At 40.5% G+C, this 24691-nt stretch overlaps 2 protein-coding genes across 14 annotated transcripts in view; both read left to right on the top strand.

Annotated features, from left to right (window-relative positions):
• The window catches only part of LOC139618639 (vesicle-fusing ATPase), a 49327-nt gene extending 32952 nt beyond the window's left edge, over positions 1-16375 (top strand). For 2 of the 7 annotated variants that reach the window (XM_071474749.1, XM_071474744.1), the window contains 15 exons: positions 1103-1178; positions 1653-1808; positions 2872-3071; positions 3158-3323; positions 3838-3912; positions 5670-5857; positions 6830-6925; positions 7008-7164; positions 7380-7513; positions 7688-7834; positions 9785-9919; positions 10259-10372; positions 12333-12388; positions 12737-12794; positions 15052-15191. In XM_071474749.1, coding sequence (XP_071330850.1) covers positions 1103-1178; positions 1653-1808; positions 2872-3071; positions 3158-3323; positions 3838-3912; positions 5670-5857; positions 6830-6925; positions 7008-7164; positions 7380-7513; positions 7688-7834; positions 9785-9919; positions 10259-10372; positions 12333-12388; positions 12737-12767 — 1731 coding nt within the window. In that variant the 3' untranslated portion in view covers positions 12768-12794; positions 15052-15191. Of the gene's footprint in view, positions 1-1102; positions 1179-1652; positions 1809-2871; positions 3072-3157; positions 3324-3837; positions 3913-5669; positions 5858-6829; positions 6926-7007; positions 7165-7379; positions 7514-7687; positions 7835-9784; positions 9920-10258; positions 10373-12332; positions 12393-12736; positions 12800-15051 lie in introns of those variants that run through there. The other 5 variants (XM_071474751.1, XM_071474746.1, XM_071474750.1 and 2 more) reach the window with 4 other exon arrangements.
• A 3659-nt stretch (positions 16376-20034) lies between these two features.
• LOC139618633 (thyroid hormone receptor alpha) overlaps positions 20035-24691 on the top strand; it is a 108994-nt gene continuing 104337 nt past the window's right edge. For 4 of the 7 annotated variants that reach the window (XM_071474735.1, XM_071474739.1, XM_071474731.1 and 1 more), the window contains exon 1: positions 20035-20529. The gene's annotated coding sequence lies outside the window, so the exon portion shown is untranslated. The remainder of the gene's footprint in view (positions 20530-24691) is intronic. The other 3 variants (XM_071474734.1, XM_071474737.1, XM_071474732.1) reach the window with 2 other exon arrangements.

The raw sequence follows: 24691 nt of genomic DNA, 5'->3' as shown, positions 1-24691 counted from the left end.
TCCATATACATGCAAGTGCAAACATGAAGGAAATGTAGCAAGGGCTACAACACACCCACAATATGCTTCAAATCTAACAGTGGAACACATAGTTAAACACACATGAAAATAAAAATAGAAACATCAAAAGATATTTGCTCTCAATTCAGAAATGCTGAAAAAAACAAACACACAGATGAGTGAAAGAAGACGTGTGAGGAGAAACATTCTCCAAATGCAGCAAATACAACAACATACAAGAGTGAAAACACAGTATTAAAATAAAACATAAAATATTAAATATTGAAAACACCTGCAAAAGTAAAATCATAAACATTAAGGAATGCATTGAATATGTATACATGAGTGAATAAGAAAGCATGAAGAGAAATATGCTTCAAATCCAGATATGGAGAAGGCATCAGGAGAAATATCTTTCACAGTTAGAAATGCTGCCAGTTAATCACGTACATGTTTTACTTGCTGCACTTCAGGATCGAGCCACGTTTCTCTCATTGTCTGGGTTTTCACTCTTCTACATTACAGCTGTCACAGTATCAGATTTCATTCAGATTTCATTTCATGATTATCATGGCTGTAACCATAACTGTACAAAATCAAACAAAAGAATTCCACTTAATGGATACTGAAAAGCAAGAAATGAGATGAACGAATGAACAAAAGATCCACAAGGCCAAATACCTGCTATCACCATAATATCATATGTGTGTTATTAACACAGTATCAGTATTTGATTTTTCCTTCATTTAAATATCACAGTCAATACCGGTTTGTTGTATAACTCTATTCTATATGTTGTTGTTGCTGTTTTTCTGTCCCAGTCTTTGCTTTTGCTTTTGTGTATGTTTTGGCCTTAGGGGCCACTGTACATTAATGCTCTAACTGAGAGTCCTCAGCTAGCTAAGGTTTGAGTCAGGAGATACACTGAGATATTTATTCATCATTGTGTGTGTATTTTATCGAGCAACATTTTACTATGAATATCTTGTTTTGTTTGATATTACTGCTGTCTTGATCTAAATAAAGGAAGCTAATGATTAAAGAGTAAATATGTCACTTTTCTGAATGGACTGACTAGAACTGGAACTGTTTTCTCTGACAGATTGACAGTGGGCTGATGGTGGGAAACAGCCAGGTGATTTTTGAGAAGGCAGAGAACTCTTCCCTCACACTTGTCGGTATGTTCCTTCTGTCTCCCCACAGGAAGCTGATATATCAGCAGAACCACTGTAAGCACAATTTTGTAAATGTGCTTACTCAGTGGACTGAATGAACAGTATGAGAGCTGTGGAGCCATCACGTAACAATCCTTTATCCATTTGCTCCACAAGATGGCAGTAAGAGTACAGTACAGATTTCTCTCACAAATACATGTTTCTGAAATCTCTTCAAGAGAGTTCACACCACTGTCTGAGCAGCCAAGGAAGGTCTGCAGACCAAACTTGATTTTTAATTTATTACTTTTCTCCCCACCTTTCCTTATGTTTAGATACATAAAGGATGTTTGTGTCTAAATCAAACCCCGAGGACACAAACATCCTAAAAACTTTTACCTGTAGAATGTTGTAAAGATCTTACTCTGTCCTCATGTATTCACTGGCTTTAAAAGACATTTCTGAGACATGCAGGCTGAGCTGTTGTTATTTTAACAGGTAAGGCAAAGACCAAGGAGGCACGACAGACAATCATCAACCCAGACTGGAACTTTGAGAAGATGGGAATCGGAGGTCTGGACAAGGAATTCTCTGACATTTTCCGCAGAGCCTTTGCTTCTCGAGTCTTCCCTCCAGACATTGTGGAGCAGATGGGTGAGAAACCCCGTCTATCCTCACTCTTCTTTGTCACGTTTCATTTTTTTTTTTACCATGACAGATTACATAGGTTTTTTTATTATAAGTCCTCCTCTATGCCCACCATCCTTTCAGGGGATGATTATGAGACAGTTTGTCTCTATTTTCAAATGTATTGATAAGATTAATATTTTTATTTCTCCTTAAGACATACATTCAATGCATGTACCTTTCATTTAAAGGTCCCATATTGTATAAAGGTAGATGTCCATGTGCTTCTGATTATAAAGCAGGTCTAGGTTCTATATTAATACTGTGAAAGTATCAAAGCCTCAGTCCACAGAGAAATGCACACAGCCTGTATTCAGAAACTGAGCCTTAAACCAGCCGTCAGGACTTCTGGAACTTTGTGATGTCACAACAAAACAGTAAATGCTCTCAGCCACGACCCAAGCCCCGCCCATCTGGATCCACCATCCAACCTTGCAGGAGTGTTTACCAGAAATCAGTTATATTTTTATTTGATCACTCAGAAAACAGTCAGTCAATCAGAAGAGAGGCTCAGGGTCTCACAGCCCTGTTGTTACTAGAGCTCCAGAGAGAAGCTTGAGAGAGGACATGAAAAACTACACTGAGATGGTTTTTGGTTCTTCAAACCTCAAATATATCTTCTGATGGATATCAGCACTTCTATCATGGGACCTTTAAAATGTTTAAACTTAATTATAGTAAAAAATGTATTTTATTTTATAGATCAGACATTATTTGGATTTCTTAGCCTTGCAAGTAATTTTATGTGCTGTATATTCCCTACAGAAGCAAAATGTAATATGCAGTAAAACCATGGAGGAAACACACACACAAATACACACACACACACACACACACACACACACACACAATAACATACAGTTTTTTCATTGGTTTGTTCATATTATTAGTATAGCTCCCTTTCCCTCTGGCTCTGAGCACATAGAACTATTGTATAACATTCATTCATCTTTTCTCCTCCCTCTGCCCCATCCCTGCTTTGTCTTACTTCTTCCCTCTTCCTCTTCCCTCTTGGCTTTCTTTGTTGCAGGGTGTAAGCACGTGAAGGGCATCCTGCTGTTCGGCCCTCCAGGCTGTGGTAAAACACTGATGGCCAGGCAGATTGGCAAGATGCTCAATGCCCGTGAGCCAAAGGTCGTCAACGGCCCAGAGATCCTCAACAAGTATGTGGGAGAGTCTGAGGCCAACATCCGCAAACTGTTTGCCGAGGCAGAGGAGGAGCAGAAGAGGGTGAGAGAGGCTCAGGGTACTTTATATTAGTTTCATTTAAAAAACCAGACCTGAATTTGTCATTTTAAAACTCGACCTGTCTCCAGCTGGGAGCCAACAGCGGCCTCCACATCATCATCTTTGATGAGCTGGATGCCATCTGCAAGCAGAGAGGCACGGGCGCTAGCAGCACAGGCGTGCATGACACCGTGGTCAACCAGCTGCTGTCTAAGATTGACGGCGTGGAGCAGCTCAACAACATCCTGGTCATCGGTGAGTAGCATCAGAGAAACTGAGGAATCTTGTTTGATAAAGTGAAGCGTCCATGATGCAGATGGGAGGTGGTCAGAAGAGCCTGACAGTCACAGAGAGAAAAGGTGGATTATCTCTGTACATGACTGGTGAGAAAAGTCTGACCAAAGAGAAAATTCTGTGTGAGAAAATAAATAAATCGCCCAAAATCACTTTTATGAGCCACAAGAGCAAATATATTTGAATGAGTGGTTCATGAATGAGGCTTTTGTTGATTTTATCGAACCTGTTTTGATTTTTTATTTTCAACTTCTGTTTACAGATAATCCAAATTTCAAATTACATACACGTGAAATATTAACTTCAACGTGATTGATTTGTATACATGTGATATTTACGATACCTATACTGTCTTTAGTTTTACATTTTCACTCAATTTAAGCTCAGTTTCTGTTGTTTGTGTTTCATATTGTAAATATCTGTCTGTCCCATACCCCCCCCCCCCCCCCCCCGTCCTCCTCTCTCTTCTCTCCAGGAATGACCAACAGACCTGACCTGATAGATGATGCTCTGATGAGGCCTGGCAGGTTTGAGGTCAAGATGGAAATTAGTGAGTGTTTAAAAAAAAGCCTTTTATTCTTGTTCTTTCTTTGTTCAGCTCCCTCTTTGTTTCTTTAGGTAACGCATTTCTCATGATCTTTGACATATTGTTTACTTGTAGCTTTGGAATATAACAGGATTAAATGACTTGCCACAAAACAGTAGACAGAGAAAATTAATACAGGTCCATTTCTTTCTTCTACAAAAAAAGAAAAGTATATTTCCTGAAATATACCCAAAAAGTCTAGTTTCACTTTTCCTTTCACAAGAAGAGCTTTTTATGAGTTCCTGACACTGACAAAATGATAAGATAAGCTTGATACTTTTCCTTCCTCCTCCTTCAATTTGTTAAAAAAAAGCAAAATTGCATTTCTTTCAACGCCACTAACAAAGTAGATTAAACCTTAATTCTATTGGTTCTGTTATCGTTTATCTAGCCCCTGTTTTCTCCAAGCTACACACACACATATCTTTGAAAAACGTATATGAATTTCTTAGTATTTGGTTTGCTTCAATGACAGCGTGCACTCAAGCTGCATGGACTCAAAAACCATGACCCATGTTCTCCCAGCATGGTTTGACAAAGAGCTTTTCAAGTGCCACTGTAATGTTCAGTGGGGTTTAGGTCAGGTGGCTGTGGAGGAAAGTCCATGGTCTTCAAGTCGTTCTTCTAAAACTTTGAGGTGTGTCAGAGGGTGTAGCACGTCTCTGAAGAGTGGAGTGGTCCTTCCCCTTGGTCAGGGTGTAGTCTGTTCAGTGCAGGTGTCCATCTCCAGAGTAAAAACACCCCACACTTGAATATTCTCACCACCATGTTCCACTGTGGGTTTGATAGACTGTGGTATCCTTCTCTCTCCTGTGTATCTCCTTACACACATCCTGTTACTACTGCCATAAATCATCATTTATGATTCATCAGTTAACAGAACCTTTTTCTGGGCATCCACTGTGAAATGCCCCAGATTTGCTTACATTTGAAATATAGTGTAATAATAGCTACAACCTGTAGTGACTGTGGGATTTTAGCCAACAAGCTAACGCAAACAAGGCTAACTAGCTAGTGATACACAGCAGTTTGCAGTCACCAGCTGTCTTCATGCCATCATCTTCAGGTGTATGTCTCTTGTCTTCACTGAGGGCAACAGCTAATAATGTATTATGAATAATAAAAGTTATTATTATTATTATTATTGTTGTTGTTATTGTTGTTGTTGTTATTATTAAAAAAATAATAATATTGACTTGTTCGTCAGCTTCAGGCTGCATAATTATCAAATCTCTCTTATCAATTTACAGTAGAACTGCTTGCTTTTTTTTTTGTCTTTATATACTGATACTAACTCATTTCACCTTCTTTTTACATTATTTTTCTTTATTGATGAATGACGTGATAAACAGAAAGTGACATAGACGACATTGTGACCATAAAACATAAGAGACAAAGTGTATATACAGTGAGATTTGTATACCTTAATAATAATAATAACAATAATAATAATGATAACAATGATATTGATTATAATAACATGGTAATAGCAGCAGAATGTTATATAGTAACATATGTAAGTGTGCATGCATATATACAGACAGCGCTGAAATAATGATAATATATGATGATAATAATAATATAATACAATAAAATATATATTATACAATATTTATTGTATAATACAATATCCTCAATAATACCCAATCTCTCCTCCTTCGACCTCTCAGCACTCATTTCTTTTCCTTCCACCCCTCACGTCCTCGTCCTCTAACCTCCAGGTCTGCCTGACGAGAAGGGCCGAGTCCAGATCCTGACCATCCACACGAACAAGATGCGAAGCTTCAATCTTCTGGCCCCTGACGTCAACATCAAGGAACTGGCAGCTGATACCAAGAATTACAGCGGTGCAGAGCTGGAGGGGCTGGTCAGGGCCGCTCAGTCCACCGCCATGAACCGACATATCAAGGTCATTTGGCATTTTCAAATACACAGAGCTTTTCATCATGGTGGTGTTGGGATGCCACTGTCGTAAGAAACCAGCAAACACGAGTTGTTACTGAGATGAGTAAAATAAAAACTCATGAAAACAAAGCCTGCACAGCAGTGTGCTGGTGTATCCCCCAGCAAACTAACCAACCATTAGCAAAAGCTAAATAATAGAAGTGAAAAAAGACATCCTTCACAAGTTAATAGTCTTTTGACAAAATTATAACTTTTAACTTCAGCTTTCAACCACATGTCACAGCCTTCATCAGTATGTGGAATTCACTGAGCAGCCATTGAGTTGTTATCATGTGACCTACCTAAACCAACTCTTTGACAAATAAGTAGCTCTGGTCCCTGATGAAGGATGTGAGATGTAGTTAAAAAGCTCTGTAAAAAAAAAAAAACAGGTAAGTGGACCTTGAGTTCAAATTGTTTTGGATACTATTTTTTATCACTAATTTTTTTTGATAGTAATGCAGTTCTTATATTGCTGAAACTCTGACACAAGACAAAAACAAAACAAACATCAGTTAATAAAACAGTAAATACTGTAGTACCACTGTCATTATAACAAATTTGACTCTGAACTGAGATTATTTCAAGAATCCTCTTATTCAGTAGAAATGTTCAGGCCACAGAGTTTAAGATAAGATAAGATATTCCTTTATTAGTCCCACAGTGGGGAAGTTTGCAGTATAACAGCAGCAGAGTGGACAGTGCAAAGAGGAAAAACTGCAAAATGTCAGTATCAAATATTTAAAAAAAGGATAGATAATAGATAATGATATTATATGTACAATCAGATATTTAGAGAAGTTACAAAAATAGCAGGAGATAAGAGACATATTACATACACAGAGGGCAGAGACAGCTATTGTGAATCTGACACTGTGTGTGGTGCAGTTATATATTTATATATATTTATATAATCTATGTGTCTTTATTTTTCCAGGCTACATCTACAGTTGAGGTGGACATGGAGAGGGCAGAGAAGCTGCAGGTCACCAGAGCTGACTTCATGGGCTCCCTCAACAATGACATTAAACCTGTATGTACCAGCTCCTTTTGTCCCTGACTACAGAATACAGTATAATCCTGTTATACTAACACTTCCTCATGTTTTTTTTCAGGCGTTTGGCACGAACCAGGAGGATTACGCCAGCTACATCATGAACGGCATCATCAAATGGGGCGACCCCGTCACCCATGTCCTGGATGATGGAGAGCTGCTGGTGCAGCAGACCAAGAACAGTGATCGCACACCACTGGTGGCTGTGTTGTTGGAGGGTGAGAAACCAGACACACACACAGACACAGTTTTACTATTCAGATCAAAAACCTTTGTACTGTTTGACTGAAATGAGCTTATTTCCACGTAATTACTTAAACGACATCCCAGCTTTCATTGCACTGAACAGCTACACGCTTGTTAATACAGTCAATAACTTGTACCCCTCCTTTCCTCTCAACACACACACACACACACACACACACACACACAGGTCCACCCCACAGTGGAAAAACAGCCTTGGCAGCTAAGATTGCAGAGGACTCACAGTTCCCCTTCATTAAGATCTGCTCTCCAGACAAGATGATTGGAAACTCAGAGATCTCCAAGTGCCAGGCAATCAAAAAGGTCAGTGCTGCAACAGGTTTTAACCCTCACAGTGTTCCAGCCAACAATGAAACATTTACATTCAGAAGATTTCATTTTTATCTGATGTCTCTGTTCCCTTTCACCACTGACTTTGTTTTTTCTGTCCATTACTGCCCTCCTCCCTCCCTCCTTCCCTCCCTCGCTCTGTTCCAGGTCTTCGATGATGCCTACAAGTCGCAGCTCAGCTGTGTGGTGGTGGATGATATCGAGCGTCTGCTGGACTACGTCCCTATTGGTCCTCGCTTCTCTAACCTGGTCCTTCAGGCTCTGCTGGTGCTGCTGAAGAAAGCTCCACCCAAGGTCAGAGTTCATCAGAAAACAATATACATGTTGTTACAAAATCCCATGAAAAAAAATAAAAGAATCCAACAATTGATTCTACTAACAAGTGACAAGTACTAGTAACAACTGTGTGGCAGCTAATGTTGATCCAAATTAAGGAAGTAAATATAACAAGTCTGCGTTTGTATGAAAAGCCTGATATACTTTACCTCTCTGTGTCATATCGCTCCATTTAACATTTAAACGTAAAACTATCTGAAACAGGAAATTCGCTCTGTGGTTGAACAAGCAACATTTTCCAACTTGTGGTGAGGGGGTTGCAAGAAGACATAGCTTTATTTGAGGGGTAAAAAAGTTGGGAACCACTGAGTAACACAGCAAATGTGCATAAATCCATGGCTGAAATTAAACTTATAAACTGCTAGTTACCTCTGTTTGAGTAATGTTTGCTGAAAGCTACAGCACTCAGATATTTTAGGAACTAATGGGCTGAGTGGCAGGTAGGGGAGGGAGGTTGGGAGGTATTTAGTTTCGGTTCATACGTTGTTTATTTAGAAAGATATAGAAGCACAATCTTAAAGCAACAGTGTGAGATTTTGGGAAATAAGCTTATATGCTCAAAGGTGAGAAAATCTATCTGCCAGCACCTCCAAAGCTAATTAACATGTTATATTCTGTTTGTTCAGTCTGTACAGAAACGTGTAAAGTGTAAAAATAACACTTTATGGTGTTTGGGGTGGTGGGTCATGTAATGAGGATCAGAGGGGCTGGGAGACAAGGGTGAAGGTTTATAGCAGAGGTCAGTACACAGGAGAGAAAACACACAAGGCAGACGGGTCCAAAAAGAAAAGGTTGAGCAAAAGTCATAGACTAAAGGCAAAAACACTGGGAAATAAGGCTGGAACTCTTCTCATGAAGATGAACCGGCACAAAGGGAGCGGGAGAACACAGACTAAATACACAAGGAGAGGGGAGACAATACCAGGTTTCCACTGAGGTTATGTGCAAAATGAAGGCGTTTGCAAATGGTCTGTGATCCATGGAGGGACATTATGGGAGTAAAGCAGAGTTTTAACAATCTGTTGCATGTAATGACAGAAAGCCAAACCCCTTATATCTAGCAGCAGCCATGTATCAGGGATTTTTTGGAGATGATAGTCTGCATTGTTTTTGGATGTCATGTGACTACTAATGCCATGTCATGTGACTTAAATGCAGAAAAGTGTTTCCATTTTACTTTTGTGAAATATTGCTTTGTTGAATAGTCTCATGCAAGTGTAGACATTTAAATTCACGTGTTTCCATTACTCGTTTTTAAGTTTGCAGTTTCATTAAGCGGGTTCATGCAAACACACCTAATGAGACACAGGTGCAGCACATGAGGGCGGGGCAGACAATCACAGTGGAAACACTCAAGAGCAGGAAGTGAATCTGAAACGAGAGGGGGGGTCAGTGAAGTCGAATGAAAACAGGAAGTGTATAAGACGACAAGACATGCAGAGCAGGTTTGTTAGTTAACCAGCTGCTGGTGGTCGCTTCATATTTTACATCATATTTAACTCTTACCAAGAAAGCAAATAAATGCATTTGTATTGAAATATTTTATTTGCTTTCTGGCAGAGACTTAGCTCGATACCATCTTTAATGATGCAATAACTAAATATTAATCCATAGTATTCAATGTTTTCTGTTTTCTTTCTGTTTCTGTGCTCATTTTACTTTATTGTTTCACATTGTTAAGAAATCATTTAGTTCAGGTTGAGAGCAAAATTCTGTATCTGTGCTTCAGAATTTTAATTAACTACAGCTAGAAGACTTTATTTATGCATCGTAACAAAAAGTGACAAGTTTTCACCTCTGAAGGAGTGAAAATCTACAACACCCCTTCTAACTCATGTTACATTTTCGAACTGATAATTGACCTTCCCTCATCACAGGAAGTGACTGGAGGATGTGTTGTGTGTTTAGGGTCGGAAGCTCCTCATCATCGGGACCACCAGCAGGAAGGACGTGCTGCAGGAGATGGAGATGTTGGACGCCTTCAGCACCACCATCCACATTCCCAACATCTCTACTGGGGAGCAGCTCGTCGACGCCTTAGAGGTTGAAACACACACACACACACACACACACACATATGCACACTGATCACAGGTGTTCATTTATATCTAGGCGAACATGCACACATCTGGGTGCTTGAAGGTAAAGATGCTCACAATTGTGTGCTTATACAAGGACACACAAATGGATGCGATGAATTATACATTTCCATCCTCAAGAGCAGACATTCATGCAAACACACACAGCCTTGGAAAAACCTTGGTGTGGGTGGGGGAAACTATTCTCAAAAGCTGCTGACAAAATGAGAAATGGCTTAAACATAAAGAAGAGGATGTTTTCACTGGTTCTCTTTCTTTATTTCTGTTTCTGATGTTTTTACAGTTGCTGGGGAGCTTCACAGATAAGGAGCGGGCCAGCATCGCACAGCAGCTCAAAGGGAAGCGAGTCTGGATCGGCATCAAGAAGCTCCTCGTGCTCATTGAGATGTCGCTGCAGGTACAGATGACTCATCAAAGCCGTGATAAAAGCAACAGTGTCACTGAACAGATGAGGTGTGATGTGTTTGGCAGTAGATATACACAGACAATTAAAGACAAGAAGAAGAAACTGGGAAATTAAATTGTGGTATTTGGGAATACAGTCATTTTTGGACTGCTGAAAAAAAAAAAAAAATACCGAAACTAAATTTCATCACTGGCTGATTGACTCATTAAAGCCATGAGTAGCTCCTATCTACAGCACAACCTCTAACCTGGCAACCCATAACCCATAAGCCTTCCATGTGTTTTCAATGTATTTTACAAATAGAGAAATTTTATATACACAGTGCATCATAAAAAAGGCAACGGCAGGAATATGTGCTGCTGTTTAGTCAATTTGTGGTTTCCAGCATTTCAAACCACTTCATAATTTTGTGGTGTGTGATCCTTAACGGATCTTTAAAGTTTCATGAAGTATATTAGTTCACTTTCCTACAGGGAATCAGTGGGTTGATAGCACTGTCGTGTCTGTGCGGTAAATATGAATGTACCACCAGCTACCGGTTAGCATAGCATAAACTAGGAAGTTAGAGTGCCCAGTCAAAAAATACTCCAACACATAACCTCCCATAAAGCTGTTTTTACTAGGGCTGGGTGTTGCCACCAATATCCCTAGTCAGTTCAGTTCTGATTCACAAGGTCCTGACTCCATTAGATTCAGTATCAGTTTAGTTGGACATATTTCAGTTACAACACCAGTTTTGTGTGGATGTGAATGAGGTGCTCAGAGAACTAACGCTGTAAAATGTACCTCTAACCTGGTGCATTATTAAAAATAAAAGTCCAGCTACAAATAAATCCATGTTGTGAACTGTTCGGGAAGTGATCTTCAGATCAATATATATAAGCAACATATGTATTCATGTAAATCATTCAGTAACCATGATGGCACAAGTGTGTGTCAGCATGGGAATGCAGGAAATTTACCTTGATCAATCAGCATAAAAAGCAGTTAAAACTGTGGTCTGTTGTGTTTGTATCCTGCTCTGTGCACAGGCAGTAAAAAGACATAGCTTTTCCACAGTGATACACTCAGTACATTGCTGTAGCACACAAGAAGTCTCTTTCACACAACTCTCAAGTCTGTGTCAGTGATTTTGAAGATTTCAGAACTGCCTGCCTCCTTCTCAAATACCAGTTTTACATCAAAATTAGTGGGTTTTTTAAATGTGGGTAAACCTTCGAATAAAAGCTAATTGACCCCTTTTCCACTGCCAGTCGAGTTTGCCTCTCTGTTTGGACTGAGGACACACAGCTGCAAAGAGTGATGTCATCAAATGCTCTCACAGAGCACACACACACACACAGACACAGTGGAGAGAGAGTGAACTGTTAGCCACTGTCAAAACTGATGAAACAGATCTGTCACGTCTCATCTCCGAGTTGGTGCTCCTGCAAAAGTGTCGAAGCCTCTGTGTGAGACACTTCGGTTGGTGATTGTGTATTTTTAAAACTTATTTCAGGGCTGCAGCTCACTCTTTCGTCCCCATGCTGGGCAGATGACAGGTCTGTTACAGCAGGAACAGGGTGAAAATTACGGAGTGTGCTTACATCGATGCCAATCAGAGCCAGAACTAATCATTACCTGCCTCTACTTCAGAATCATTTGTGTGTTTGCCGATTGTACCCTTTTCCATTGCCAACGAAAGCTAGATGTTAGCGAGTCTTAGTGGGTTTTTGGACCAGTGGAAAGGGGGTTAAAGAAAGTGTCATGTCACTGGCCAGCGAAGGTATTGAGCCACTACTGTAATTTAAACAGAGGAGCTTCACATCAGCACCAGCTCTAGTCACTGGGAGATTTCTTGTGTGACTGTGGGCCCCATATTGACTTTGCCTATTTATATTACTACGTGTGTCTCTACTGTCAACAAACAGTTCAGTCTCTCTCTCCCTCTGCTTTCTTTCTCTGTTTCTAGATGGACGAGGATTACAGAGTGACCAAGTTCCTGTCTCTGCTCAGAGATGAGGGGGCGTGAGTACAACCACTCTGCACCAATTAACTGTCATTTCATTTTCATGGCTTGTAGGCGGCCTCTGTCAGCTTAAACCCTTTTCTTTTATTCTCTCATCTTCTTCCCTTTTTACGCTGCTCTTTCACCCTGTCAACTTGTTTTCTTTACACCATCATGAGGTTAACAAGCCTCTGTGTTGACAACAAAAAAGAAAACAGGATTGATTTTGAAGGCTCTAATCTTGTATTTCCTCACTGCACACTCAGTCTTTTTCTGTACTGTCAGGAAAATGGGAACATCCCCTCTAACAATCAGGGACCTCTTCTCATCAACTATTGACCTTAACAGTTTTATTTTGCAATCACCAGGTTGAATGAAGGAGATCAAATCAGAATTTAAGGTGTCCGTCGCTCTCACTCTGCACTGGTAAGGTCAGCATCAAAGCAATGAGCCTAGTGCCAAATCTGTAGTTTTCCGGTTAGCTATTAGATTAGCATCTTCCCGACTAGCCTATCAGATTTTGATTGCAGTAGCAGCTTCATAAAACCAACCTTTGCTGTAGTGCTGTAGTGTGATAGTACATTTTAAATGTAAAACATTTACACTGAGGGTCCAGATTTTCACTGTGCACAATTCATGCTTCATTTGTTTTAAAGCTAAAAGCACAACTAGCTAACTTTTGTATATCAGACACCATTGTGGCCACAAGTGACAACAATATAATAATGTTAAAAGAGAGTGATCAAGTCAGCTGAGCTACACAGCTATCCAATAACTATCTAAAGTTTAGCATTAGCTAACATCAGCTAGCATGAGCTACTTGTTATATGTCAAACCAAGAAAGGCCATAGTACGTCATTGAGGGTAAGTGAGCACCAGTGCATTTTCTTTCTCTCATGAATAAAACGTTTAATTTGTAACAGAAAAAGTTAAGTTAAATAGTCACACTTAAAATGTCTTTAATGTCTTTCTAAGATTTCCTTTAGTTATAAGATAATAAACTGTTTATTATCTTATAATAAACACTTTATTTAGTGATGCGTAAATCTCCTTGTTATGAGATTTATGCCTCACTAAATTAAAATAGGTTGCTCCATACAAACCAGTTCTTTAGCAGAGATTACTTGTTTAGTAGAGATTACTTGAGATTACTGTATACGTAGCTGTTGCTTAGCTAAATGACAATATCAACATTGGCTTGCTAGCTAATTTATACCCTGTTTCACTCAAGGATTGAAAGAATTAATATGAAAGAGTATCAGACCTGACACTTAAAATGAAAATGCTGTTTACTAAAAATGTAAAGTGGGAAGATTTTAAATGACATATCACAAAAGTAACACAGTATACATCAAATTCCAAAATGCTACGCTAGTAACATCAGACTAAGTGGCTAAACATCATTAGTTAGGTTAGTATCTAACTAATGATGTAGTAATCAGATATTTTCCAAACTCCGTGAGTACCACTAACTCTGAAACACACACTTCTCGGTGTATGAATAAAACCATGTAATATTTACACAGCATTGGCAGTAATGTTTACTGTGTCGCTCAGCACTGTAATTTTGGCAGCTATTTTACAGCTGATGTGATACAGTAACTTGCTTGTCACTACAGATGTTTCCAAGCAACCAAATTACACATGACTTAAGTCTTTATTAACTGTTGATAAGTCTGCAGTCTGCTGTTCATTGTAATTAAATTCACATTTATAGTATTTATAGTTATATTATCAATGTGTGGTATGTTTAACCATTACACAACCAACAGTGCAATCATACAACCATCCTGAGTGTTTACAAGTTGGGAATTCCTGTCCCTACCATCGATCCCGTGTGCAGTGAATGTGATACAACACATTGATTTATACGGTTCCGACCCAATTTAGTAAATCACTCAAAATTGCCAGTTGTTGAACTTAGAAAGGATTTTACTTTAGGGCTGAATGATAAACACATATTGCAATTGCAATATGAGTTCAGATTTTAGTGGTAACGATAATTCTTACATTTAATTTTGTCCGAAAAAAAAATCCAAAAATGATCATGATGTGATTTTTGCTGGGGTCTCTTTCCCTACTTCTTTAGAGTATGATTTGTAGGCCAGCACCTCCGGTGATGTGGATATTGCATTCTGCCAAATTGTAGTTGTTATAATATTTTGAAAAATTGTTCAGCCATAGACTCTGCCATCACAAACTTTATAAACAGCTGGTGCAACCCAGTCCTAGTCATCCCTGGTGGAGATCCCAGAGTAGATGGGATGAGTGAAAGCCTGCGCAGCGACAATGAATTATTTTAATGATTTAATGATTTAATGATTATCTTTACTCATTTTACAGTTGTGTCCTCTGAATTTTGTGCCCAAGTATGGCCCCTGATTCAAAAGTTTTTAAACCTGTCCCTTTGCAACAAAACAAATCTGCCTGATTTCAGTGCGGCCAAGAGGACAAAGAGTGATGGTTGATTATGTTGGCTCTCTTCTTGTGTCATAGGCTGTTAAATCCTGCTCATCGCACTTTGTTTTTCTCCAGACACGGCCCAGCGTTGTGCTGGTGTTGTGTGAGTACACTGGAGTTTGTTGGGGGGGTTGCTAAGTAGGGCCCCTCTTACACAGGAAGTCTATCCACAGGATACCAAGACAATTCTTGCTTTTCTTCTTCTGCTTCTTCCTCTTTCTAGTGACCGCAGCTTCTATGAGTAGAGGGGCTGGGAGAATGAAGCAGGCGTCTTGCCATCAACAGGCCACCCACGGGACAAAATGAGGAAGAGGAGAAAAAGAAGAAGAGATCTTCCTCCTGTCTGCTGACCCACTGATCCCATCCATCCATCTATATGAATACAAACCTGGTCTAAAAGAGGCGGCACACAAGTCCTCCTTATCTCAGCATGTTTCCATCAGCAGTATCTCTCCATCACCTTCCTCCCACTCATCTTCCTCAACTACTGACATTTCACCACAAACTACTGGAAGTCCTACTGTTACAAATCTGTTATCTGTAACGAAACTGCAATAGATGATTGTAAAAAGTGCTGTTTTGTGCATCATGCATAGAAAAAAAAAAGCCATGTATGTTTTTAGCTATAGTATTTGATGTATTTGTTGCATATCTCTTGTCTAGCTAAAGGTAGTTATTGGTAGTACGATATGTATCCTCACAGACACAAGCAGTATCAAGAGACCTGATCTCAAAGTGACACAGATCCTGAATCCAGTTGAATATTAACATCTATGAGAGGCTTTTAGTGAATATGTAGTGGCTAAAAAAAAAAGAAGCTGTTTCCTGTGTAAATGTAATCCCTTTAAATATACAGTATGTTCATGTTCTGTAAATAGTATATATAGACAAAATGAAGTATACCATGAAGATAATTTAAATGATCAGTCTCAAGTTTATTTGGTACTTTAACAGTATGATTCTTCTTCCCTATTGCTCTGGAGATGTGGACTTTACCAGGTGACTGTAACAGTGAAAGTAAATGTTGGATTGTTTGGATTGTTGGCCTGTCTGTCTGTGTTGCGTACAGTACAGTTCAGTCTAGCTAGTGTAGCTATGGCATCGTCAGTGTTAAGCATAAAAATAATAATAATAATAATAAAAAATCTGCACTTTTAACATCGACTCAAAAAACCTTTAGTACTGATCCTGGCGGTTCTTTGTGGGAACTCGAGTTTGTGCATAAATGCTGCATGTGTCCCATGCGTATGTGAGCGTGTGTGAGTTGCAAGTGTGCTTTTGAAAGTGAGCATGTGTGTGTTTTAAGTGTGTGTGTGTGTATGTGTGTGTGTGTGCATCTGAATCCAGGTTTGGACAGTCGGTGGTTAATATGTGAGGTTTGTTTTTCTCATGTCACGTGTTCAGTGCTTATTGTCCAAAGTTCTTGTTTTGTTCTGACCATTGTTGATGTGTGTATGTGTGTGTGTGTATGTGCGTGTGTAAATATATATCAACATGCAGATGTATTATTGCAATAAAAAAAAACACGGATGCACAAGAAAAACACACTTCCAGCATCTTGTCTGGTCACACTTATTGATGGATCAGTGTGTAAGTGTTATCACGCTCTGGAAATATCTGGCTCTTTATATGCTAAATTAATATATGTACATATATTGAATAAACATGAATAAATGAAATGTGTACATGTAAAAATGACAATTGAAACCTATTAGAAATATATATATTGACATATACGTCTAGCCCATACAAAAATGTGTTTATATTGTAGACATATGTTGCATAAATATATATCCATCTCAAAACCACTGTCCCACAATGGGAAGATTGACATGTTTAAAATAATGAGCAATTAAAAAGAAAACTATATACAAAATATAAAATTCTAATATGTATGATGTTTTAATTAAATTGCATATATACATTAAATATATATTCTTAACAGATATCATCACAACAAATTATACCATATAGAAATATATATTTTTTAATGTATGTTCATGTACAAATTTACAAATATATATATTTATATATATATATATATATTCTTACAGATGACATAATTGGCAACATCACATTGATATAAGGATACATATATGTCATATATTACCTGTCTAAATGGGCAAAGCAATAGTGTAACAACACCTCCGCTGATAGAAGGGAAAGTGAATTTTACTTGAGTATACCAGGTTATAGAGGTTTATGTGCTTGAAAGTAAAAGAAAGTTAGAAAATGAAGGTGATGGCAAGAGAATAAAAAGTCTCACTGAGCCTTTTTGGTGATCAAGTTATCATTTACAGTTTTTACGGTTCACTGACATTGTTCACAACTTTCTTTCAGGTAAAATCTACATTTCCATCTTGTAGATAGAGCGTCCACACTCTTCGAACACAGTGTGACAGCTCTCCTGGCTGGAAAAAGTCCAAAGTCGATCAGCTGATCATTATTACTCCGAGATCATTTAATGCAGCCGCATCAGGGTCAACTCAAATGGATGTTCACACAAATTCATCGAGGCTACACTGAGCTGTTCCAGGTGGCAGTAAAATGATGTAGAGGCAATATTACAAGATTCTTTAAATTTTTTAACTTTAATATATATATTATATATTAATATATATTATATATATATATATATAGTTCATACTTTGTTGAACTGGAAAATTTTTTTGCAACAGCTGGTCATACTTCAAACAACACAAACAGTTTGGAGTCTATATCCCGTCGCCTTGAGGATCATATCTCCATTATTGCAACATTCTTAGTGCTGAGTAATCATGTTCAACAAAACTGCTGAAAGAACTTTATGCATCATTCTTGAAGGACGAGTCTCTTACGGAGATGTTGGCTGAAATAATACTTCAGGTAGAAGCTGATATACAAGCGCATGGTATATATTCAAGTTTCATTCCATATATTCAGACTTAACTTCATATTATATATAATAATTTCCTGAACGGCATGCCATATTATTATTATTATTTTTATTATTTTTATTTTTTTGGTATTCTCATAGGCTACGATTAATGTGAGAGTGTTCTTCCTACTTGGTGATAGAGCTACCTCTGACCACCACATTATGGTATATTCCTTTAAATAGACCTAATATTCCCACAGTTAGCTACACTCTGCTAAGCAATAAATCTTGAAGAAGCTCTTTATATAAACCCTGATGAAAATAAAAGTGGAGCACTTGAGACAAAACATGAAACATTTATATATTTGAGTTCTGTATTTTTTACAATCTCATAGCCATTGTAATATTACAGATTTTCAGTACAGTAAGAAATAGTGGCTCCCAGACCCCCATCAAGAGGGTCTGAGTCTGAATAAAGTCGAGCAGGTCCAACAAAGGCAAATGACTGGACGACTTCACAAAACTGAAATGAAGGAGGTTCGTAACTAGAGATCTACAGTAGATCTGCTGTATCTGTTGGAGCCCTGTACTTCTACTCTTCACCATTTAGCTCAGCTCTTTGAACCATAATATTTCAGACAAACAACAGGGGAAAAAATAAAAAAGTTTATTAGATTAAAACAGCATTTTAACTCTGCCACAAGAGGCTTGGGGCTAGATTTGTCCAAGACTTACAACCATCTCTTTGTTAACAATGCATATTTGAAGACAGTACCCAGGGTTACTGTCTGCACAGCACTCACATCGTGCAACTTGTTCACATTTAACCGGGTAATGCATTTCTCTGGAGCCTTATCTTCTGGGCTTTTCCATGGTTCCAGCTTTGGTGTTATCCACATCACAAAGGCATGAGAGAGAAAGCTACAGTATATTGTCCACACCTCTCTTTGTGCCATTATGATGCAGAGTGAGCTCTGGTTTATGGTGCTCCTAATCCCACAACCTTCTACCCCTGCGTAGTATATTCATGACACACATATTTTGTTCCTACCATTGTGTACTGCTGTTGTAGAAGTGGTACGTTTGTGTTTTTAAAGATTCTTTGGAGCATTGCTGCTTCATTAGATGCAGTTGTTGCAGTAAAGAGTGACAGGGAAGGCAGGGGTGAGAAAAGACGGCAGGGCCCGGCCTGGAGTCGAATGCCGCCCTCTGCGGTAAGAACTCAGACTCCATGTGTAGTATGTGCTCTGCCAGGTGAACTACCATGGCAGCCCGAGTGATAAGTTTCTGTCTCAATAAATAACATAATGTTATTTAATAAAAATCATCTCTGCATCATGTCCAACACCCTCTAGTCAAAATATTTTTTGCTTATTGTTACCGTGCAGAAAAATGTATGTTTCTATTAAAAGGGTCGAGTTCCTCAGAGTCACCCTCAATCTGAGTTTCACATGTGGACATATAGTAGACAAGGAAACGTAAAGCTTCCTGTGCACATAAACTGAGGCGAAACAGGAAGTGTGTTCACCTCCGTCACCAAAGTGTTTTACAAGGTTTGAACTTCTTATGCAGAATTACCTCTTTCACAGTATTATTGTAGTACATGTACTATAGTACTGGATTATCCTCACTGATCCATTACCATGTACAGTAAGCAGCACTTTAATGTTGTAGCATAGTAATGCGGAGCTAATTTTAGAAGCCTACTTTCTGTCGTCTTAGCAGGGATGGAAAGAGCGCTAGAATATTTTTCTTGAGTAAACGTACAGTTACTTTTAAGAAATTTTACTCAAGTAAAAGTAAAATTATTCATGTAAAAATGTTCTTAGATAAAATTAAAAGTAGGCTTGGTTAGTTCAAAGGTACACATGGGTCTCACTATAGTTGTGAGGATGATTGTTGACATAGTACAAACCCTTACCCTAACCTTAACTATCACAACTAAATACCTAAACCCAACCCTTAACCTAGCCCTTGAGCTATGCCTGATTCTAACCTGAACCATAAAACCAACCCTCAAACAGCCAACAGGTCCTCACAATGATGATTTCAACATAAAACTGACCCATATTTACTCTAATGACACTGCATCATATTTTACTTCCTTAATTACAGTTTTGTCATTTGTACCTGAACTCACCGGATACAGCTGTCAGATAAAGGAGGAGCAGTAAATGTACTTTTCTCTCTGAGGTGTGGAGTAGCAGTAGGGAGGCTGGCACGAAAACAAAACTGTACAGCACATGCGTGTTTTCCACCAGCTTTTCAGTACATAACATGAGCACGAACACCTTTTCCCGGCGGTAAAAACAGGTGACATTCCCCTTTAACTCCACCCCCCCCACCCACCCCCCCACCCCGGGCCGGCGCTCCTCTCCTGCCGGTGGAGGGCGCTGCGGAGCCTGCAGATGAATCAGCCCCGGCGGCAGCTCCGCTCCTCCTGACCCGCACTCACCCGTACTGTACAGGGGGAGGACCGAGCACAGAGAGCTAATATACCCCGAAGAGTTCCCCTGCAGACCGTGGCCATGGCCTTGGCAGTCCTGGGCAGACGCGGCGCTCCCGTCTCCACACACCTGATAGCGGATTGAGAGAGAGGGGGGGGGGGGGGGTCCACCACCGGGAGAGGCATTGGCGACGCCGTTTGAGACGGTAAACCAACTCCACTCGCTCCGATCCCCTGCGCATTTGCCCCGCTTTCTCTTCACGTGTTTTTATCCGGCTGTCTGAGCGCAGGCGGCGGCTTCGGACCGCGGGTCGAGCGCTGGTGAGAGTGTGAATTTATCGCAGTCAGTCCGGAGCACAACGCGAGCGAAAGCGGCTTCGCGGGGACGGCGCTGCAAGGTGAGTGCTGTCCTCACGTCAACCCGGGCGCTGCGCCGGCCTCATGTACTCTACTGTACCTGCAGGCTGAGGCGCGGAAGCCCGGTGAACTGTGGCTCTCCGACGCGTCCTCTGCGTGTCTTCTGACAAAGTGTTCCTGCAGTTTGACCTACATGTCAGCCATGTGCTGCCTTTGCTCTGGTGTTGCTGAGGGGGCTGCAGGGCTTCAGAGTGCACGGTTAAAGTTGGGACTATGTAATCATTGCAACAAGAAGGGCTGAACGTACACGAACTGGTGTTCAGCCGTGAACGGCCGCACAGCCTGGAGAGGTGAGCCTCCAGAGGGAAACGTGAAGGTACAGATCGGGCTTGTGTGCCAAGATGTAGGCAGGAGATGGCTTATATGTGCAAATGTATGTATATATATATATATATATATATATATATATATGTGGGTGTGTATATATGTTGCCCCACCAGTGTGTGATTGACTGCACAGGCACTGTGCACATTCCTTTGCTGTGACACCCAAGTAGGTCTGAGTGAGCCAAAATGTGCTTGAAATGTTCCTGGAGACTTGATGAGAATCATGTACGTACAGGACAGAATGAAATGTGGCCCTATAGACAGAGGCGTGGTGGATGGGTATGCATCAAGTTACAGTGCCAGTGGTGTGTGTGGGTGTGTGGGTAAGACAGGTTAGGGTTTGGAGAAGAGCTGCAATATTATTATTGTGTAATTCCACAATGAAAGCAGCATCATCTGCTTCATGTTTTTTTTTTTGACCAATCAGACATGGTTCTGTGATTGTTTTTGGTCTTGGAGCTGCAGTTTAACACGTCCTGGTTCACAGGTGGTGACCAGGGGAAACATCAGAGCAGGGCCCTGGGGTCAGGCTGAGATATAAGTCATGAATCGTAATCTTGTGGTCTTGGAAGGTTCAATGTTCAATGCCTGTAGGCGTGCATCATGCAAAATGACATATGACCCAGGGTGGGTCCTCACAGTGTTAGTGAGGATGTGATATTCCTCATCTGAAAGTGTGCGCTTTGATGTGGTGTCACCTGTTTGTAATTTGTCTTTTTGTCCAAAATCTCCAAATCTAATTTAAAGAGTTTTCATGGAAAGATGTCCCGAGAGGAAAAGAGGGAAACTCTTACAGCCAGTGGAGGAACTGGGGGCCCACATGAAGTCCCACAGGAGACACTCTCTCTCCTCACATTGTTTACAAGACAACCCAGTTTTCCTTTCAGTTGTCAGCTGGTGTTCTCAGTCATTTTCAGCCACCTTCCAAACGTTTCTCAGTCTGAACGAGCGCTGGCTCGTTGTTGTTGTTGTTGTTGTTGTTGTTGTTGTTGTTGTTGTTGTTGTTGTTGTTGTTGTTGTGTTTTTACACAGCTTTACAAGCAATGACACAATATTTAACAAATCCTATTAAACCAAATGATGCTAAGGATGCAGTTAATATATGTTTAGCAGGTAGATGCAAACTGTCAGCACTTTGTAAATAAAACAATATATATATTTATATATATACTGCTTTTATTAATCCTTATCAAGAAATCACACTGAAAATGCTACAGGACTGAAATACACACTGAAGAAAGTCCGTGTAGAAACAGTGTGTGTATAAACAAATAGATGCAAAGCTGTAATCCAGCAGCCAGACGTGACCTCTTTTGACATCTTTCCCTAACACCCCACCTCCTCCCCTCCCCTCCCCTCCCCTCTGTTCCCACAGCACACTGCTGCAAGGCAGTGCCCTGGTTTTTACCCAGCTAGGCTGAGGCTTAATGTATAGCAAGCGGGGAAGGGAGGGAGGAGGGGGGGTGGGGAGGCGGTAGAGGAGCAGCAAAGGGGAGGTGAGGTGAGGAGGAAGGGGGAGGGGAAGAACGTAAAGAAAACCCAGTCTCTCTCTCGCTCTCTCTCTCTCTCTCTCTCTCCCTCGCTCTCTCTCTCTCCCCGCCTGCCTCATTCTGAGAGCAATCAGTTACATAACAGGGGCCGTGGAGGCAGCCACTGCTCCGGTCCCTGAGGTCCCACTGCCTGCTTACATCACACAGATGTAGACGGAGGGGAGGAGCGGCTTACAGTCATGTATGCAGTTAGACCGTAGTGAAAAACCCTGAGTCACAGACCGTCACCAGATACCACAGACCAGAGTGACTCGTTCATTGCCGAGGTCCAGAACCCCCAATAACTGACACGTTTGGCTTTTTTTGCTTCAATTGTCGTCCAATGATTATTTGTCAATGAACTAATCTCAGATTGAAACAGCTGGTCAGCAGTTGTGACACAGTTTGTAAACAGAAGACAGCGCTGTGGGCGACGAGTGGCAGAATCACCAACTTCCAGTCAGGACTTTCAGAATAAAACCACAGCGGGATGCAGTGATTTTGTGAGGTGGGCCTTTAGCCTTGAGTTGAAGTGACAGGTTTGTGTCCAGGTACCATATACACAACTAATCATGTGATCACATTAATTCAACTAACTGTGGGGATACTCACGCTTCAGATCATTGATTGTGATTTTACCCTAAAAGATCGTGATATGATTTTTTGACCGGATCGGCCGCCTCTAGGGTCAACATCTGAAAACCAGTGGATCCTACAGTACCCATAATGCAACTTAATGAGATCCCCTGCTTCCTTAATGCCTAGTTCAAACCACAGTTCTTTTGTTCGTAGTGCAGGCTCTGTCAGTTGTCCGTCAACTGTTTCAGTCCCAGATCAGGGTTTGATCTCACTGATAGACAGTAGAGTGGCGTGTTTCCAGTTGTTTTGGCTGATCAGACCTCTGCTCAGGTTAAAGGGGGTCAGATGCTGGGGACTCACTATGAAAAGTGTAATTAGTCCCACCCTATCAGGTGCATAAAAGACAAGCAGGAGAGTCACAGAGGGGTCAGTCAAACGCTGTCTGTACTTGCCCACACTGTCAAATCAACCCAAATAAGTGAAATCAGGAGTGCGTCGGGCTTTCGAATGGATCTTTTTCACCTCACCACCTTTGACGTGTTGCAGCAGGAGCAGTGCAGGTGTGAGTATTAACATTAATGATGGCTGCATACCATCGAGCTCTGCCGGCTTCAGAGCCTTTATGTTCTGAACAGCGGCTCAATGACATGACGCACTGGAGTCTTTAAATAGAACAGAGGCATATTAAATGTAATTAGCTACACGTGTCTCTGCTGCTGTGACAGGTCAAAACATCTTCTGTGAAAAAAGATATTTCGGCTGATAGTGCTATTTAATACCGTTCCCTCCTCTTTGCCCTCCCTTTGTCCGGGAAGAAGAGTGTATGATTGCATGAAATTGTTCTCATTCATTTCTGAATTCATTAGCAGTGAACTTTCTTTTGCTCTCTGTTGGTTGTCCTGCTAAACGTGACCTGCCTCTGAAACTCAAAGAAGAGGTCTTGATTAGTGGCTGCGCCAATCTTCATCATCAGTGTTGGTAAATATCCTGCTGAACTGAAAAGCTGGAGATGAAAACTGATGCTGCCTCGATGGCAACTTGCAGTGGACCCAGTAAACCTGGTGTAGTGTTTCTCTGTTGTCAGCACGGGACCAATTATCAGGGAACTCCTGCCCACTCCCAGCTGAGCCAGGAAACAGCTCACAGCCGTTCAGTGTGGAGTGTTCATGTTCTCCCTGTGGCTGTGTGGGGATCTCCCTCAGTCCGTGACACGCAGGTTAGGATGACTGGTGACTCTACTCTGATTTATTCCTGTCCTGGCTGGACTCAGCTGGAAGTGGCTCCTGCACGTCACAGAATAAGCAAGTAGATGTAGATGATGGATGGAAACGGGATTTAAAATAGTTTTGCCAAATATAGCCTTTTATTTTGAAGGCCAAGTAGAAATTTGGGATGTTGATTCTCTGATGACTTTAAGTTTTAAACTATGTAAAAATACTTTGCTATGATTAATGTTTTGTTTAACATGGTTTCACTACATAAAAATGAAACAAAAAATCAAAAATAAAGTCTGGTAGCTCATCTACTCTGACCTCCTCACAGAGAAATGTGCATCAGGCCTTGGCCCCGCCCACCACCTGCTTGCTCCAGGTGTCCAGGTGAAAGAGCAGAGAGTATGAAGATGGTTAGAGGAGGAAACACCAGAGAGACTCAGCCACATGTTTGAGCCTCAGACCCAGACCAGATGAGGAGTCTGTTGAGACCAGAAT

The sequence above is a fragment of the Trachinotus anak genome, unplaced genomic scaffold (genome assembly GCF_046630095.1).
Source record: "Trachinotus anak isolate AG129_WGS33_773 ecotype Australia unplaced genomic scaffold, CSIRO_AGI_Tana_v1 ptg000003l, whole genome shotgun sequence".
Taxonomy (NCBI): domain Eukaryota; kingdom Metazoa; phylum Chordata; class Actinopteri; order Carangiformes; family Carangidae; genus Trachinotus; species Trachinotus anak.
This window is presented reverse-complemented; position numbering and strand designations above follow the sequence as displayed.